General features: G+C 55.2%; 1 protein-coding gene across 4 annotated transcripts in view; it reads right to left on the reverse strand.

The window, feature by feature from the left end:
* Positions 1-3628: 3628 nt before the first annotated feature.
* Positions 3629-18574, reverse strand: part of Dok7 (docking protein 7) — a 32642-nt gene continuing 17696 nt past the window's right edge. For 2 of the 4 annotated variants that reach the window (XM_075943820.1, XM_075943821.1), the window contains exons 5-10: positions 17063-17182; positions 14442-14561; positions 11859-12583; positions 8184-8226; positions 4784-4945; positions 3629-4503 (exon numbers count right to left, since the gene is read on the reverse strand). In XM_075943820.1, coding sequence (XP_075799935.1) covers positions 4373-4503; positions 4784-4945; positions 8184-8226; positions 11859-12583; positions 14442-14561; positions 17063-17182 — 1301 coding nt within the window. In that variant the 3' untranslated portion in view covers positions 3629-4372. Of the gene's footprint in view, positions 4504-4783; positions 4946-8183; positions 8227-10667; positions 12584-14441; positions 14562-17062; positions 17183-18574 lie in introns of those variants that run through there. The other 2 variants (XM_075943822.1, XM_075943823.1) reach the window with 2 other exon arrangements.

Consider the following 18574-nt stretch of genomic DNA (forward strand, 5'->3'; position numbering starts at 1 on the left):
TTGCATCATGCACAATGCAATATGTGCCATAGCCAGTGTGCAAACCGTACTGATATTAACAAAAAGATGGCCAGGCAGTAGTGGTGCACGCCTTTAATATCAGCACTCTGAGGGAGGCAGAGGTCAGGGGATCTCTGAGAGTTCAAAGCTAGCTTGGTCTACAGAGTGATTTCCAGGACAACCAGGATTACACAGAGAAACCCTGTCTCAGAAAACCAAAAAGACCAAAGGAAGTTTTCCTGAAGGGAGACCAAGTCGAATGGTTTACTCATGGAGGAGAGGTTTAAGTTAGAACTCATCAGAATCGGAAATCTACTCAGCAAAGATGCCACTTAAGGAAGTCAACAGAAAAGGAAGGGCTGGGGCTCAGTTGGCAGAGTGCCCACTTAGCACGCACAGAGCCCTGCGGTCAGTCCCCAGCCCCTCCTGAACCAGGTGCAGTGGCACATGCCTGTAATCGCAGCCCTGGGGAAGCAGAGACGAAAGGGTCAGAAGGCTAAAGTTCTCCTGGGCACGTGAGACCTTATTTCCAAAAAGATATTATTTACAGTGCATGAGAAAGGACTCGCCTAAACCTTAGAGAATTGTCTAGCCAGTTCTTTTAATGAGCAAAAGGAGCATGTAGGCTCTTTGCCAGGGACCAGCAGCATGCACAGGTGGTGAAGAAATGCAGATTCTCCTAGTGAGATGCCACTGTTATCCCCTCCTCTGAAATGGCTGAGCTCAGATCCTCCAGGCCCTGGTGTGTGTGTGTGTGTGTGTGTGTGTGTGTGTGTGTGTGTGTGTGTGTGTGTGGTGCAGTGTGCAATGGTGACACCTCCTTTTTGAACACCACTCCACCATACAACCTGAACTGGCACCAGCATGAATGCATGTCCTAAGATAAGAATGCCATATAGCAAGTTTGCCCATAGCTGTCCTGGCTGTAAACAACCTGACTGAGCGGGAGTGTTAGAGGCCTAATGTATGGTGTGTTTGTGTGCTGGGACAGCGACTTGCTTACATAATGTGTGAATCCAAGCCCTTGGCTTAGCTAACACCGCTGAATGCAAGACAAAATGAATCTCTAGAGACGGGCGCCAAGGCATCAGCTGCACACCGACTCTGCAGTGGCTGATGGAGGGTGTGCTCCTGAAGATGAAAGCTGAAGTCAAGGAAGCGTGGGACCCAGCCCAGGAAAGGTGCCTGAAGGCTGCAAGGTACCAACAGCTGCTAACAGAAAGCCCTTGACTAGAATGGTTCAGAAGTTTCAAGAAGAGAGTCAACAACAAAAAGGGTTGCAGCCTGCCTTGGCCATTCTGAGGTGAGATTACACAGCTGGAAGAGTGTTGACCGTGTATGAATTGGGAGTCACAGGAAATTGCCTCCCAAGGAGAGCTGAAGTTTAGCAAGAAGGGAAGCGGAGTGATGGGCATCACTGCCCTGGAGTTCTCAGTCACACTGGGTAAGCACGAGAGCGGGCCTAGCCAGGCCTGCATGCGGCAAGCACAGGGGATGTGTGTGTATGTGCAGGTGGCACAGAGCATCCTCATGGTCCACGTGGAGAACAGATGTGCAGGAGCTGGACTGACAGGTGACCACAGATGGACACGTTACAACAATGGAAAGTGAAGGCTGCACGGGGTTGCTCTCTTTGGTGATAAATCTAGATCTAGGTGCTAGGCAGGTGGAATGCTTGCTTAGCGCACACAAAGCCCTAGTTTGGTTCCTAACCACATAAACTGAGTGTGGAGACACAATCCCGGGATCCTGGGACTTGAGAGATAGAGGCAAGACGATCACTTCAGGTCATCCTTGGCTACACTGAATTCAAGGCTGGCCTGAGCTACGTGAGATCCGGTCTCAACAACAGCAAAAAAAATCTGACTTCAGAAACATCTCTGATGGAAAACATCAGGAAGTGCCCATCAGGAAGTGTCATAATAAACAGCCCAGTGCAAGAAAGCTAAAAACACAAGCAGGCTGTACAGAGGGGCCACTCTGAAGCCACGGAGCTGTGGGAGTGCCTGGGAATCTGCTGCTCCTCTGATCATGGGGGAAATGGAAATAGGACTCGGGACACACCAGCACACACCCTGATGGCAGAAGGCACGTTACCCAGTCCTCCAGACATTCATTGCAACTAATGAGGAATAAAAATCTGACAGAAGCCAAAGATGGGCACCTGCTCAGCCTAGCAGAAAGGCAGCATCTTACAGCAGGACAGGTCACCTGAGCCTCCATACCCATCAGTAATGCCCAACGACCCACCAAGGCCCACATGCACAGTGTGTTACCAGATACACGGAGTCACAGTAGCAGCATGGCTTCTCACAATGATTGACAGCAGATGGGCTAGGGTGGCAATGCGGCTTCTCAGTGTATTGATAGGAGATAGGCAATGCCTACTTAGAATGCCATTTGTATAAGATAAAAATGTTGGGGGCTGGAGAGATGGCTCAGGTTAAGAGCACTGACTGCTCTTCCAGAGGTCCTGAGTTCAAGTCTCAGCAACCACATTATGGCTCACAGCCATCTTTAATGAGATCTGGTGCCCTCTTCTGGCGTACAGGCATTCAAGGAGGCTGAATGTTGTATACATAATAAATAAATCTTAAAAAAAATGTTGGCATATGAATGTGGTGTGTAAGTATGCGCGTGTATATATTTACACGTGTGGGCAAATACTGTGGAGGTTGCATGTGTGTGCGTCTAAGTGGAGGCCCAAAGTTAATACTCAATGTGTTTTCTCAATCATGCTCAACTTTGGGTCTCTGACTGAACTTGGAATTCAGCAATTCCACCGTATCTGGCTAGCCAGCTCTCCCGAACAGAAGCCTCCAAGGTGCCAGAATGACAGGAAGGCCACTAGACGCCCATGCATTTGTGTGAATCCCGGGGTCTGAACTCTGCTTCTCGTCTTTGTTCTGTAAGACTCCAGACCGTTTTAAAGCACACCAGTTTAGCCAGGCTGCCTCAAGTTCCTGGAAATCATTCTACCTCAGCTTCCCACGAGCTGGTGTCAATAAAGAACCCACCACACTCAGGTCCTAAACGTTTAACTCCTCAGAGACAGTCACAGAACTGCATCCTGGTCTAGTGGGCAGACCCCAAGGCCCATCTAGATAAAGCATCCGTCCTGACTGCCAGGCTGGCCCGGGGATGTCAGTCCTCTCAATTCCCATGGTCACAGTCTACCAGTCAGCAGGCGAGGCACTAGGGCTAATGCTCTAGAAGCTGCCAACACCAGGGGCCCCGCAAAGAAACAGAATGCTCTGACCCCCACCACAGCCAACCCCAGACCTGTGGACTCCTTGGAAGCAGAAAAGCAGAAGGGAAAAGAGAAGGATGTGATGGACTATGATTGGATCCTGGGTGGGGGGCCCTGTCGAAGCTTCTCCCAACAGGGCTGAGGCAGGGCAGATCTGCTACCCCAGAAACTCAGTCCTGGAAACACCAAGAGCTGCCCCAAACAATGGGGGCATCTGTAACTGCCAACATAGCACCACCATATACCCCCATCCCTGAGCTGCTTGGTCCAGCAGCAAGATGTTGATCCCAACCAGTCCAGAGCAGAAATCTCACATGACAGACCTCACAGCTTTGGAAAATAATATGGATTATTAAAAATATAACAGTAGAGATTTAAAACAATTTACCCAACTGGTTGGAATAGGTCCCAACAAGATGACAAGTGGGAACAGTCCTGTCCCCACCATGGCCTTCACCCCAAGGTACAGGGCTTGTCTCAGGAGAGACGCTGCAGGAGGAGGTAGGGAGGGGAGGCTGCAGGGTCTCAGCAGCAGAGCCAGTCAGTGCTGCAGCAGTTGCAAGTCACAGGTCCCTCTGCAGTACAGAACTAGTTCCGAGCGTTCTGCTAGTACAAGCTGTCATCATGGCCACCTCATCTGGGATGGCTAGTGCAGCTTGCACTCCGGGCCTGGGGGACTGTTCCCAGTCTCCACTGGCTGGCTTTGGCTGCGTTGTTTGTTGGATTGTTAGCACAGACTAAGGCTACCAACACCTGGAGATAGGTCCCTTGGTATCCCCATGGCCTAGCAGAACTTGTTCAGGCCAAAAGAAGGGTCAGTCTTGGGTACCAATGAGGCAAGGGATCTGGATGGTGGCTATGTGGCTTTCACACATTGGAATGAGCTGATACGGTGTGGAGCCAGAACCTCTGATCGCTCATTCCAACACACAAAACCCCACCGCAGCCTCCACTGCAGCAGGAGGCCAAGATTCAGCGTCAATCACTGACAACCAGAGTACACAGACAGGCCAGGGCCCCCAGCCACAAAGGCCATTATCCACAAAAGGGGATGGCCTGCCTGGCCACATCAGACGATCCAGCCGGCTAGGTGCCCAGCCAGCCCCACCCTGAGCTACAGCTTCAGGGCCCTTTCTTCCGCTGCTCCAACTCTGGCAATCGTTCCTCCCGAGTCTGCGCATGCCGGACCCCCACACGATGTGCTGTCTCTGTAGCTGTGATGTCAATCTGGGCATAGCGGGAGGAGCTGGCCCCTGAAAGCAACCCACAGTGAGTGGACTGAGCAGGAACAGCTCCCCGCCCAGCTGCCTCCGGCCTAACCTACAGGTGCCTCAGGTGATAGGGCCAATGGGCACTCTGATCCATCCCCACTCCCACCCACCCCAGTAATCATGTCAGGAGACCTGGGTGGCAGCTCAGGGGGCAGGGGCTGAGGGTCTTGGCTGTTTGGAAAGGTCATCTGCAGGCTAGAAGGATCCCTAGCCAGGGCCGATGTGCTTGGGGCTCAGGCTCAAAGCTAAGGTCACAACTCACCTATGAGGCTTCCCTGTGGGAGCTCACCTCGCACACTCCCACTGGCCCCTGCGAACTCCAGGCCCAAGTAGTGCAGCTGCAGTCGGGAGGTGGGGCTGACAGGGATGTTCACATACGTGGGCATTGGCCTTGGGCTGTCAGCAGCCGTGGGCCCTGGAGATCCTGTGGAGAGAGGGCCTCTGAGTCCCTGAGACGTATCTGGGAGCTATACAGCCACCCTTGCAAGGCCACTCATCAAAGAACTTCCCCTCCCTTCATGGCCCAGGCTCCTCCTCCCACCTTCTGCCTCATCTTGGAGACCCTCCTCGGCTATGATCCTACGACTCACACACTACCCCCTCCCTGGTCTAGGCACTCACTCCCACAGGCCCCACAAGGCCTGTTCTCTGTCCTGCCAAGCCTTTCTTACATCCTCCCAGGCACCCTCCAGTGCAACGCCTCGTCTCCTGCCTCTCCAGGGCCAGAGGATCTCTGCTGTCTCTGTCTGACCCTCTTCTCTGTCCTGGCTCTTCTACCTGCTTCAGGCTGCTGCTGGTGTAATTTTCCCTAGCGTCGGTAATTCCCACCAGGACCCCTCTGCTGACCATAGCCAACACCTCCATCTGTGTTCCCAGCAAAGCAGGCACTCCCTCCCTCCACAACACCTCAACAGTTGGAATTTTCTTCTAAGAGTCCATCCTTCGCCCTTGTTCCACATCCTAGCAGTTGAACACCAGTGTGTGCAACGCCAATGGTGTTAGCTGCCAAGGAGCAAGGGACCCTCCATGCCCAGCAGGTGGGGCTCATAGAAGACTCACCCCAGCCCCTTCTGTGAAGGCCCAGGGACCCTACACACAGTTGGCAAAGTCTAGACCTTTCTCCAGAGGCACCTTCACAATTCTGTCCCTATGGGGTGGGAACAATCACACAGAATGGGACACAAAGTACGGTTTCAGAGTGACAGGCAAGGGCAGACATTCCTCAGTCCTCTATTCCAAATGCCAACAGACTAGACACAGACAGGCTGGTGAAGTCCTTGTCCCATAGAATATGCCAAGCCCCACAGCATCCAGTTCAGGGCTGGGGTTCCAGTTGGGGGCATTGAGAGACCCACAGATAAGCTTGTTTCTGCATCCCATATGCAGAGAGAGGCCTGGCTCTGCCTGTGTGCCTCAGGAACCTAACCACTCAGCCATATCCCTGATACAGCTCCATCTGAAAGTGTCAGTCAGCACCTCTCCCCCTCCTCCACTCCTGCCACCAACACGGCTAGTATAAAAAGTGACAATTCTCTCTTCACGAAGAGACCAAGGCAGAGAGAGCCCAAGTTCCCAAGTCACCCATCCATCAATCAGTACATCCATATGAGACCCCAGGGTTGTGGGACATCCACCTCTGACTAGTCACTGAAGCAAGTGAGCAGTTCTGTCCCCATCCCCCAGACGTGGGGACCCTACAGCAGACCCTTACTACACAGGACATGTCCTTGCAGGTCTTAAGATCTTTGTGCTGTCAGTCCAGCAGCTGCCCAGGGCCTAGTGGGACGCCCATCTGCTGGCCTCAAATCAGGGAGCTGGCTTTTCTTGCTCCCAGAACATCCTGTCTTAGCCCTTGGCAAGCCAACGCAGGCTCAGGGCTTTCAATCCCCAGAAAATCTCTGATCTGAAGCAAAGGATTTCTGAGATTCTGATGTATTTGTAGCACAGAAAATCCATCATAGCAGAAGAAAACCTCCCCAAGGAGACTTAACCAGCAGGGTGGAGGGAGAGCTAGTGCCAGCCTGCACTGCCTGGCCAGGCAGATAGGCAGAGTCCACACAAGCCTTCCCAGGGTTGGGTTAGCAGTCTGGAGAAGGGGCATGGCTAAGGGAAGGTGGAGAAGGGATGGGTGAGTCAGGGCTGGGGTCTGGGGTCTGGAGACTAGAGATGCCAGACCTCAGCACTGAGCCTTTGAAGGCCAAAGAGGGAGAGCTAGGGCTGGGCTCTGTGCCTATGTGGGCTTGAACATGTGCCCTGAGTCTGGATACTCTGTTTGGGCTTGGATTCATCGTTTCCAAGATTGTCTGGACAGTTGACAAGGAACAGGGAAAAGCTGGAGAAACCTGAAGTCTAAACTCTGGGACACAGATGGAAAGTTCCAAACCAAACGACTCTGGCCAAAGTCCAAGGCCAGCGGGTGCTGTCAAAACTCCATGAGGTGCCTTGTCTCCAGCTAAACTCACCATCCTCCCAAGGGGACATGACCAGTTGGTCAGGAAGGTGTGGGTTCACTATGTCCCATGTCCTTCCTGGTGCTCTAATTCAGTTTTAGCTTCGGCAGCATCGTTTTAAGACTCAAATACTTAACCTAACAAAACAGACACCAGGACATTATTGCCTGACTTTCCCTCCTGCAACTGCAGGCTGATTATCACCCAACTATAACTGAGTCCACGGCAAACTCACACATCCCTCATCAATGTCAGGGTCCTACTTCCTATGCCACCCCACCCTTGCCTTCAGGGGGAGAGGGCCCTGTCCTCAAGTGGTGGTACCTTCTCCATCTCTGCCTCTTTGGTGCTGGGGTGGGGTATGCACTATATCTGCATCCCTGGTGAAATAGTAGTAGACAGAGATGCCTAAACAGTGAGGACCACCCCTGCTATGCCATGATATCAGGGAGGACCTTAGACCTCTTGCTCCACATGGACCCAGTATCCAGGCTGAGCATCCCAGACAGAAAACCCCAGCAACAGATGGGATTGGGGCTTTCCTGCTGGCCAGTGTGCTGACCCTGCCTGCCTGTGGCCCCACCCACTGCTTTCTCCTGGGATCTGATTGGACTTTATCTTACCTACAGGGCTTGGCCCTCCAAAGTCACCACACACCTCTGAAAAAAGACCCAGGGATCTATAGTACCCACACATGAGGAGACAAGAAGAGAGGTACCCTGGCCGCCAGCCACCTGGCTCAAGGTCAGGCACACAGGGCCTATAGCCTCTCCTAGCCCTCCCAGGTTGGGTCAGCACCCTCCAGGCTTCATTCACTGACAGCCAGGCTTCTTCCAAGAAGTTCCCCCTGTTTTCTGAGTACTCTGACATTCCCATCCTCCCACAAACCTATCCTGAAGAGTGGGAACCCCTGCATCCAATGCTTCCTTGTCTATTTGCTATGTGGTACACACTTAGGGATGGGGCCAACCCCCTCAAACTTGACTCCTGAGATACAGATTATGGTCCAGCTGTACTGGCCACTTCTAGACAAGCCAGTCAGTCATGCCCTAGAACCACGCACCTGCCCTTAGCTCACCATCTCACCCTGCTCACCTGTTCCAGGTTCCCCAAATGTCACTGTCACCCCACTGCCCATCCAACAGGGCCACCCCTAACTCTAAACCCTTATCCCTGTACCGTGAGTGCTGGGTTTCAAAGCCAGGTGCCTACCTGGATATGTCACAATGAGTCCAGTGGGTGACGAAGCCATGACCTAGACCAAAGACAGCAGGAGTTAGTGTATACATTGTACTCGTCCTTTGCCCTGCCCCCCGAACCCCTAGAAATGGAATGGTAACTCCAAAAATGACATAGGCCTGAAGGTCTGGACAACCCACAGCCTGGAGGACGCAGCTTTATCCTGCAGACTCTTTTGTCCTTAGACCCCATAGCCCTGAAACACCTAAGCAATGGTTTGACATGACAGTCCAGGAGACAGCTGAGGCCAGGGGGTGTTCTGAGGAAGTTTGCAAACAAGGGTCTCCAGGCTACCCTCTTCTAGCTTGAAGTTCAGCTGGACTCCAAGGGTCCCCAGATTGCTCCTCATCCATGCTCATGGCTCAGCTAGACCCTACTGCTCATGACCTGAGCAGCCCATGATTGCTGGACAACAAGGCTACATGGCCCATAGTGACCACAGTGATACTCTCTGGCTCTGGCATGTTGTACCATACCTTAAAGAGCCCTCCTGGGAGCCCACCAGTGAGACAAACAGCCACCCAACCCCAGAATGAGTCCTGGACCTGTGCTTCAGGCGGAGCTGGACCAGAGAGTAGATGGAACATGAGCAGAAACAGCTTAGGGTAGCCGTGTGGGCAGGTGGAGGAGGATGAAGGCCAAAGCCAGGCACATTTGCTATCTCATGCACAGACCTCCCCGCTCCAGCTGGAAAAGAGTGGAGGCTGAACCTGCCCAGGGCTCCACACATACCCAGCACCTGTTGTAACAGGGCTGGTCCTGAGCAAGAAACATAGAGTCCTGCCATCCCAGCAACTCTGAAGGAGCAAAGTGGTAGTGGGGCCTCATGGGGGCAGGGCAGAAAAGGGAACATGACACCCAGCACTGTTCAGGTCAGCCTTGAGAGTGACAGTCACATGCCCAGGGTACAGGCAAGGACACCCTAAGTAGACCATGCAGGTCCGACTGCATCAGCATTTGTAACAGAGCAGCCCCCCCAAACAAAAGTTGGACACCCTAAAGCCAACCATATGCAGGCCTCTGCGGGTGTATTTTGCCACTAAGCAAGAGGCCACATCCTCAACAGCCTCCACAAAGGGCACCTGCTCAGGGGTGGGCATGGCTACAGGGTCAACATGAGACCAAGGCAAGCGTGGACCACATGGGACTATAAAGCACATGATCAGCTTAGGCCCTTGGGTGGGCTGTGTGGGACCAGCGACTACCCATCTGCAGGCCCCTGAGCTGAGGTGAAGCCCCCATCCTATTAGCCACCCCATCTCTCGAAGAGGAGTCATGGCTGGGAACCCTGGGTCCACATAGGGCCCTAATCACTGACAACTTTGCCAACTGCTAGGGCTTCTAGTGGCTTGAGGGGACTGGCACAGGAGAAGAGCCTGGGATAGCCTTCCCCTGGAGACTTTCCACCTGATGTCCCCCTTCTCTCAGTGTGTCACGGTGCCCACAGACCAACCCCCACCCACCCAGGTTCAGGGGCCAGGCCACTTCGCCTCAGGTAGAGAATGAACATCCAGGCTCCAACAGCATGGCTTCAACCTTACCAGAGCTGCCCACCTGGGCATCCCTCTGCCTGCTGCAAGGAGGACACACGGGAGCAGAGAGAGCTAAGAGAACAAGGGTGTCGGAGCAGAGCAGTGCCTACCCCTCTGACTCCTCGGTCCTTCTGCGGGAAGAATGCATGTCTCTCCTTGTGAACACGCATCTGCTGGGTGCTTACATAGGATCTCATCAGACCCCAGGGCCAGCCCATGAGGTGAGGACGGTTACCCATCAATGGGGAAGGAAACTGAGGCTCACAGAGGTGCAGTGACTTTCAGGGTCACCCAGTCAGTGGGTGGTGATTGTGGCCAAGCCCCCAGAGCCTGCTCTTCCCTACACAGAAGCTTGGGGGAGCCAGGCTCCCCAATTTCCGGCAGGGCTGCCAGCGAGGATGGAAACAGGTAGACAGGGAGGCGCTGCTGCCTAGAGCTCTCTCTAGCACAGAGGGAACGAGATGGGTGGGGCCCGGTTAGGGGTCGGGTGAGTCTGAGCTCAGAGCAGGCCTCGCATGGCATGGGGAGATGAAAACGCAGCACAGCACATGGGCAGCCCTGGGCCTGAGGCTGAACGACCACGGCTCACCTCAGTGTGGTTTCCACAAGTCACACATGATACACACACAATAAGCTCCCCCCCGACAAACACACACACACAGACACACACACACACGCACACAGACACAAGCACATACACACACGCACACACAGACACACGCACACATACACACACAGACACACGCACACACACACACAGACACACACACACACACACCACGTCCCCAGCCCCAGGGCTATCCAAAGCCACTCATCCTCTTTCCCGTGTCCACGACACCCAGACCTCAGGCTGAGGGCCAGGCCCCTGGAGTTTCCTCAGTCCTAGGCCTAGGAGCAAGGTTGGCCAAATGGAACAAGGCAAGACAGTAAGAAAAGACAACTTTATTTCCAGTCTGAGAATGTATTACAAATAGATTTTAAAAACGCAACAGAGCAACATGGATTGGCCAACGGTGCCAGGTACAGATGGAGGCATTGACAGGTGAGTTGGCCTGCCAGGTCAGGACTGCGGGTGCCAGTGGAGGGACTCACAAAGGGTGGGCACAGCCACACCGACCTTCTGACACGGGGAAGCAGAGCCCTTCTGCTCCACGCAAGGGAACACATAGCCTGGAGTGGGAGACACCCAAACACAGAGGCAGGGTGAATTGCGGGTAAGGCCAGAGCCCCCCGAAAATGCCAGTGGAGCCCTGATTTCTTCCACCTGGTCCTGGCCACCAGCTTCCTGGTCCCAGCAAGAAGGCACAGGGGTACACTGCTGGGAGGTTCTGCAAGAGACCCTCCGGCAAACTGATCTCGGGCATCTGGGGAACACTCAACCTCTTGGTAGTGCCGCAGACTCTGGCAGCCCGCTTCTCAGAGCCCTCCGGGAGCCCGGGAGCAGGCTCAAGTGCAGAGGGGGTCATGGAGCCTCCTGAGCGTCAGTTTCCTCCCCATGGGATGGGACACCGACCCCACCTGTGGGTGCTGCAAGATGACAGGCTAAGCAGATCATATACAGACCGTGCCCAGTCTGTGGGCTGCATACGCAGAGCTGCTGGTTCACAGAATTAGGGAGTCTAGAGCAGTTGCAGCAGATTTGATTTGGGGTAGGAAGTATGTCTGTACACTGCAGAAATGACCAAGAATGACAGAGGGTGGTTATCCAGGAAGAGACAGTAGACCAGGCCAAACCTCGCTGTCACTGAGAACTGACCCCAGCCATGGAGATCTTTTGCCCTCGGCAGTGAAATACATGACTGGAGCCCACGGGCATAGCACCCCCATGCGTGATGCACAAGGTAAGAAGATAGAGGGAGAAGTTGGATCAGTGGCTCTCCTGACCCCAACCTGCCCAGCCTCCGTCACTGGCACTCACCACACCCACCTAGGGGAGGACAGCCCTGTGGTTGTCATCCTGCCCCTGAGGCCCCTTCTACACATCTGGCAGCTTCTTACAACAGCACAGAGCATCCCCTCCGCAAAGAGGCTAGGGCCCCTCCTCTCCTATCTGGAGGGGCCATATCCAGCCCTTGGCAGCAGTGGCCAGCCTGCTTTCTCAGGAAGGGGGCTTTACCTTGAGTCCTCCACAGACTGAACATGACAAAAAGAAAGCCGGAGGCGGCCCTGCATGTGGGCTGCCTGCTTCCCAGGGCTCGCCAGGGGATGGACTGGGCAGCGTGGCTTCACTGCCTGGGCCTTCTGTTGCCTGCCCCCGTCGTCGAGCTCCCAGGCAACTGGAGGGACACCCCATGGGTGGCTGACCACCCAAGTCCGTGGCCGAACTGTGATCAGAGCTGCCTTGAGAGGCTGGGCTTGGGTCTCTGGGGGCCTGGCGCAGGCTTCGAGGCGTGTCATAGTGATGTCGTAACGAGGTGGGCACCTGGTATTCGGCCACCCCGGGTGGGCAGGCGCACAGTTTGGGCTCAGGTGCACTGGCTCCAGAAGGCAGGCTAAGTAGAGAACCAAACTCCTCTCCGGCCCGCCACACGTCCAGGCTGCTGCCAGCATAGGATGAGAAGCTGCCAGAGTAGGAGGAGTGGCTTCCTGTAGCAATGCCACTGTCCGAGGAACTCTGGCGGCCAACCTCCTGTAACTGTCGAGGCCGCAGTGGCTTGAGGGGTGGCCTTGAGGCGCCCAGCATGGCTTCTCCTGGACCCTGGGCAGCCACCAGCCCTGGTCCTTCCTGTGATGTGCTGGCTGAGGACGAGGACTGTTCCGGCCATGCAGTGAGCCGGCTGCTGGCACTGACGTCTGAGTGGCTGGCCTCGGAGGAGGAACTGGATAGGCTTCGATCATCCCCTGAGACAAAGCAGAAAGTGAGGCTGCTGGGGGGGGGTCCAAGCAGGGGGTGTGGTCAGTGAGTATGCTATGACAGTCCGCTTCTCCCCAGCCCCAAGCCTGGACTCTGGAGCAGCAGGTCAGGGTCTGCAAGGCAGCCTCTTCCTCATCCAACCCCAGCCTACTCTCAGTAGCAGTCTTTTGAGAGCCCCTGTGCTTCCCCCCTCCTCTCCAGGCACTTCATCAGTCTGGTCTGGGTCTCTCTACCTGGACTCCACCCTCACCTATACAGTCCCCTCCCCCAAGGCAGGCACCTGCCTCTAGGCCCTCCATGTTGTGTGTCTATGACCCAGATCCTGAGCTCCCTCCTCCTCTCATGGTCCAACTCTTTGGACTACTACCCTGGCCAACTTCTAGCCCAGCCAAGACCTGGGGCAACCTATTCCCCTTCAGCATCCTGGGTGTGCTCACATCAGGCTGCCCCATCCAGCCTGTCCCTTTCTCTTACTCCATCACTGCGTCCTCCCATCATGGGACTGTGAGCTTTTAAGGACAAGAGCAGCCTGGGATCAAATCTTGTTCACCATCCACCCCTCCCATCCTGCCAGGGCTCTGCCTTGCCTCACTGTGTGCATGGAAAAACCTCACGCCATCTCTGCTTCTCCTCTCAGCTTGCCTGGCTTAGCTTGCAGGGCTCCCTGAGCAGATACCAGAGGTGAACCCCGCAAGGAGATAAGACAGGTTATTGCAACCTTGAGAGTCCCTGTTTCTAGAGGGAGGGACTGGGAGGGGAGATGGCCACTGTCCCGCTGTGGACCTCTAGGAACGGTGAGAGGCACCAGACAGTATTTCTCCAGCCTAGGAAGACCTGGTAAAGACCACCCGCCAAGGCTCCCTTGCCAGGCTTCCAGGTTCGTCCACCAATGGTAGCTACAGAGGACCATTCGCTCCTGGGAAGCCAGCTCAGGTGGCCCCTGAGCATTTTGTCAGAAAACAGACAAGAAAGCTAAATGTAGAAGACTTGGGCCTTGCCCAGGCCACACAGCTAGTGGGTGGGAAGGGATTCAAAGTTAGGTCACACTTCCCATCACAGCTGCTGTTGGCGTCTGGTAAGTTTACAGGACAGTGAGTGGATGAGGGGAGAATAAATGAATAAGAGAAAGAAGAAAGGTGAGTAGGAAGGGGAGCAATGAGTGGCTATATGGGTGGGTGACAAAGGAATGAAAGAGCAGGAGGAATGGACTGGATGGATGGATGGATGGATGGATGGATGGATGGATGGATGGACGGACGGACGGACGGATGGATGGATGGGTGGGTGGATGGATGGATAGATGGGTGGGTGGATGGATGGATGGATGGATGGGTGGGTGGATAGATGGGTGGGTGGGTGGGTGAGTGGGTGGATGGATGGATAGGTGGGTGGGTGGATGGATGGATGGGTGGGTGGGTGGATGGATGGATGAGTGGGTGGGTGGGTGGGTGGGTGGGTGGGTGGATGGACGGGTGGGTGGGTGGGTGGATGGATGGGTGGGTGGGTGGGTGGATGGATGGATGGATGGATGGATGGGTGGGTGGATGGATGGGTGGATGGATGGGTGGATGGATGAATGGATGGGTGGGTGGATGGGTGAGTGGGTGAATGGATGGGTAGGTGGGTAGGTGGATGGGTGGGTGAAGAATGAGTGAACAAGAGGGAGAAGGATGCCTGAGATGGATGGCAGCTACCTGCACTATCTGCACTACCTGCCCAGGGCAGAAGGGTCATGAGTGTGTACACAAGGAGACTCCATGCGAACAGACCACTGCCCGAGCTGAAGCGGAGTAGGGAGGCAAGTACTTAGAGGTCCCTGCAGATAGAACCAACCACTGACTCTACCTCCACTGCCTGGCTGGCCAGAGTGTGAAAGCAGGCTAAGTCGCTTCTCCAGCTGCAGGGCTTCCAGCGCTTCCTGGGCAACACGCTCCTCTGAGGCTGAGGGCCCCCCAAGGCTCGGGTCTGTGCAGAGAAAAGGACCAGTGAGGCGACAATCACCCCTGCACCCCACCCCTACACCACCAGGATACCTGGTGAGTCTAGAACCTTCAGAGCCAAGGCATCCTGAGCTAGCCTCTAGGAGACCCAGCCCTGCCCTGCGCCTTGGCCCGGCTGCTGGGCATCAATTATAGGCTACTCAGACCCCCTAGATGCCCAGATGAGGTCTCTCTCTGTGAACAAGCCCTCATCTATCCAGTCCATGTTCTTGTACCTGTGGGCATACCCCTGAACTTCTCAGCTTCAGTCTCTGGACATGAAGTTGGTCCCCTATCTGTCCAGCATAGGTGCCTGTCTGTGTATAACCCCCAGCTCAGGTCCTTGTCCCCTAAGGATAGGCACACAACTGCCCAGCCTGGCTCCCTGTCCTTGTGACAATCCCCACCCTCCCCAGGTATGAGCCTCTCCTTGCTGATGATGGTACCTCCTCAGGACCACATCTATTTTCTCTAGAGAGGTCTGCCCAGCCCTAGCTCACCACACCCACTTCTCAGAGCTGAATAAAATGCCTCCCTGGACCTGTCACTGCCCACAGGAACCAGGTTGGGTGGGATCTTTTCCTGGCCCCTCACCATCTTCCACCTCTGAGCCATACCATTATAGCTGACAGAGCAGGAAGGTGGCCACCCTGTTCTCCCCAGGCTTTCCTGTCTTTGCTGGGGTGCTCATGCAAGGTCCCCCTTGCCCATATCCACACTGCCTATTGAAGCCCTTGACAATGTCAACATTTGGCTGAGAGGTAGCCAGGCTGGAAGCAGTGGGGACCTCCTCCTCTGGCCACCCTGTTCTAGCTCACAGTACTCTCCCTCCTTCCTTCAGAAATACCTTGGAGCACAGTGGGCCCCAGAAACCCCGGGGTGGGGGGAAGTGTTCTATGATTGGCATCTTGTTGCCTGGGGCTTCCCCAGCTATGAATGCCAAGCCTCCAGCAATAGTGTCCCCCAATTAGAAAGGGCCATAAAAGCACCATGAATGATATCCTCAGAGCCAGAGTTCCCAGAGTCCTCTTTCTTCCTCTTCCCTCCTGCCCGCTTTGGGGTCAGGTCTTCATGTGGAGGGCTGAGGCCGCAGTGGGTCTGACCCCAGTGAGAGCCCACACAATAGCATCTCTGCAAACCTAGAGAGTGGGGCACTGCTCAAGTGTGCATTCTCGGAGCCCCTCAGGGCTGTGGGACTTGAATGTCATGCCATCCACAGGGTCCTTGTCTTCCCATAAGCCCTCCCCACATGGGTCAATGCTGTAGGGCTCCACAATTGCCCTAGCTGGATGCTGACTCTGATCCACACAGTTGCCATGCCGGGGCGACCCAAGGCCCCATATACCTGAGCAGGACCCCTAGGATACAATGCTTGCAGACCCAGGCCCTGGCAGTGGCATTGTTTGAGCACACCCAGATGACCTGATTAAGACAGCTGTGGAACAGGTCAGGGTACCCCACCAGCCCAGCCCTATCTGGGGACAGCCCACTCCCTGCCTGGGTTGGGGTGCAACTCATTTCTAAGGGTAGCCTTCTATGTCATCCTATGCCCAGTGCTGTGTCCAGTACTCCCTTCACCCAGAATCATTTAAAACAAGTAGGAGAGTAGATACCCCTAAGTCCAGGTCCTGTTTCTGGGCACACCACTGCGAGTCGGGGGGGTGCATATGCTCCAAGAAACCTCTAGAAATGTGTGTCTCTGGGGAGAAAACACAGTCCCCCCCACACCCTGTGGCCCACTGGCATTTCCCCCTCCACACTGTACATCTGCAACTGCAAGGCAGAGAAACACCAGCAGGGGGCACTGCAGGAGGGTCCAGACCACAGGGACGGCTCCAGGCTCTCCTGCAGCCCTCTCGCTGGCTACTGGGGTGCAGGGAGCAGCAGATTAGGAGGGCCTGGTGCCCAAGAGTTTGGCTCAGCATTTGAAACTGTGTTCTCTACCCTCGCAAGATGGGTCCAAGGTGCCCTCAGCCACGTTGGGGATTAGAGGTTAAACAAGAGGCACGCTTAAGTGGGGCCCACCCTAAATACATCTTGAAACCCCCACACATACCAGATAACCTCACAGAGTGGCTCCGAGCCAAATGCCAGGCTCAGACACCATGGTCCTGACCCCAAGCATCAGAGAAATATCACTGTCCCATGTCAGTGACCTGGAGCCAGGCTGTCTCTGCTCCATCTCCAGGGTCTTGGGCCACTTGCTGTTCAGCCTCAGCAACTGTGGCTCGCCTGGGTCAACCAAAAGGCCACAAGCCCCGGTGTCCCAATGGTCCATGTCCATGAAGGAGGGGCAACTGCAGGAGAAGTCGACCCCCTTAGGGACCCCAGGCTGCACGGAGCCTAGAGGGCTACTCTCCTAGGCCAGTGGGCTCTAGGGTTCTTAGTTGTGGATGGGAGAGGGCGGGCCATATCACTAGACTGATAAAGCAGATTACTAGCCCCAGACCACCAAGGGCACCTCCCCAGCCACATTCCCACACACACCTGGGAGAACTGGCCGAAGCCCAAACGGGCCTTTGGTCGGGGAGATGCCTCGGACAATGCAGTCAAACAGAAAGCTGATCTGCTCTCCCTCAGCTGAGGACAAGAAGAAGACTCCAGCCCCTGCAGAAGAAGGACAGAGAGACACAGGGGTCAGCCAGCCCCCGCAGGGGTTGGAGAGACACCAGAGCTGGTCTGGGGTTGAGGTGCAAGAAACCTGAGCAATCTCCAGCCCAAATCCAAGTGACTTTATATCTTCACGAAGCCAGACTCCCAGGGCCCCAGACCCCATGTGCCTCTTCTGTGGCCTAGGGAGCCCATCAATGTGTCCTGAGGGTACTGAGTTGAGTGCAGTCTCCTTAGCAATGCCTAGGAACTGACAGGGAAACCTGTGCCAAAACGCCAGCTGGGTGTCCTTCCCAGACAGCATCGTGTGTCCTGAGAACAGCAGGCCCACATCTCATGAGGGCAACCTGTCCTGACTTTCTGTCCAAGACTACTCTCCAGAAAGGATCTTCAGCAACCCACTGCACGCACCTCCTGTGGGGAGACACGCAGGCCAGGCCACCCTCTGCCCTCCAGGCTCTCTCCGGGCTTCCGGAGGCTCTTCCCCAGCCTGTGCTAACGACAAGGGAGGCACTTCTGGGAGATTTCCTTGGGTCTCTCAGTGTGGCCAAGACCTCACCCAGGGCTGTGTGAAGTCACCTGCAGATGTTTGTCCCACTGTGGCGCAGTGTGGTGTGCCACACCACAAGTGTTCAGCTGTCACTCTGACCAGTACAGTGTCCCCACACACACTAAGAGTGACCTCTCCCTTGCTCAGATGTCAGAGGGTAAAGACGAAGCCCTGAGGTCGCACCTGTGTTCCAGGGCTGACTCTGCCCCTGCTGCCCACTCAGCAGAAGGAAGGAATGGTGTGCGATCAGCGCAGGGTCACTTGGGCAGAGGGACCACATAGGTGCTCAGAGCCTCTGTGCCCAGAGGAGGCAAGAGCAATGAGTCAGCAGGGAGGACACCCCGAGGCCATCTGCCATCAGGCACCAGGCCGGCCCTCCTGCTGGGTTGTGCCTCCACCAAGGGTGAATGAAATCCCTCCCTGGCCAAGTGAATGAGAGAGCAGCCAGGCTGGCTGCACCCACCTGCTGAGCCAAGGCCACGGGACTGGACACTCGGTATGTCACCACACAAGAATCTCTCTCTGCTCCAGACCTCTGCCCGTTGCCCAAAGAAAGGCAGGCAGGGTCCATGCAGAATTCTCAGGGACAGAAGGCAGGGACAGCTCTAGGACTGGCGAAAGAGGTAAGATCTGAGAAGTCCCCTCGCTAAAATTTCTGCTTCTAGGTCACTCTTCTTTGCTGAACATGAAGCTGTGGATTCCAGGGACTCAACCAGTACCAAGACACGTGGAAATGGCCACCCCAGGGCGCAAAGGCAATGACAGCACCTGTGATTGCTGCTGCACCCCTGCATGGCTGCCCCAGTGTGCACAGGCAATGACAGCACCTGTGATTGCTG

Source organism: Microtus pennsylvanicus, chromosome 12, assembly GCF_037038515.1.
Source record: "Microtus pennsylvanicus isolate mMicPen1 chromosome 12, mMicPen1.hap1, whole genome shotgun sequence".
NCBI lineage: Eukaryota > Metazoa > Chordata > Mammalia > Rodentia > Cricetidae > Microtus > Microtus pennsylvanicus.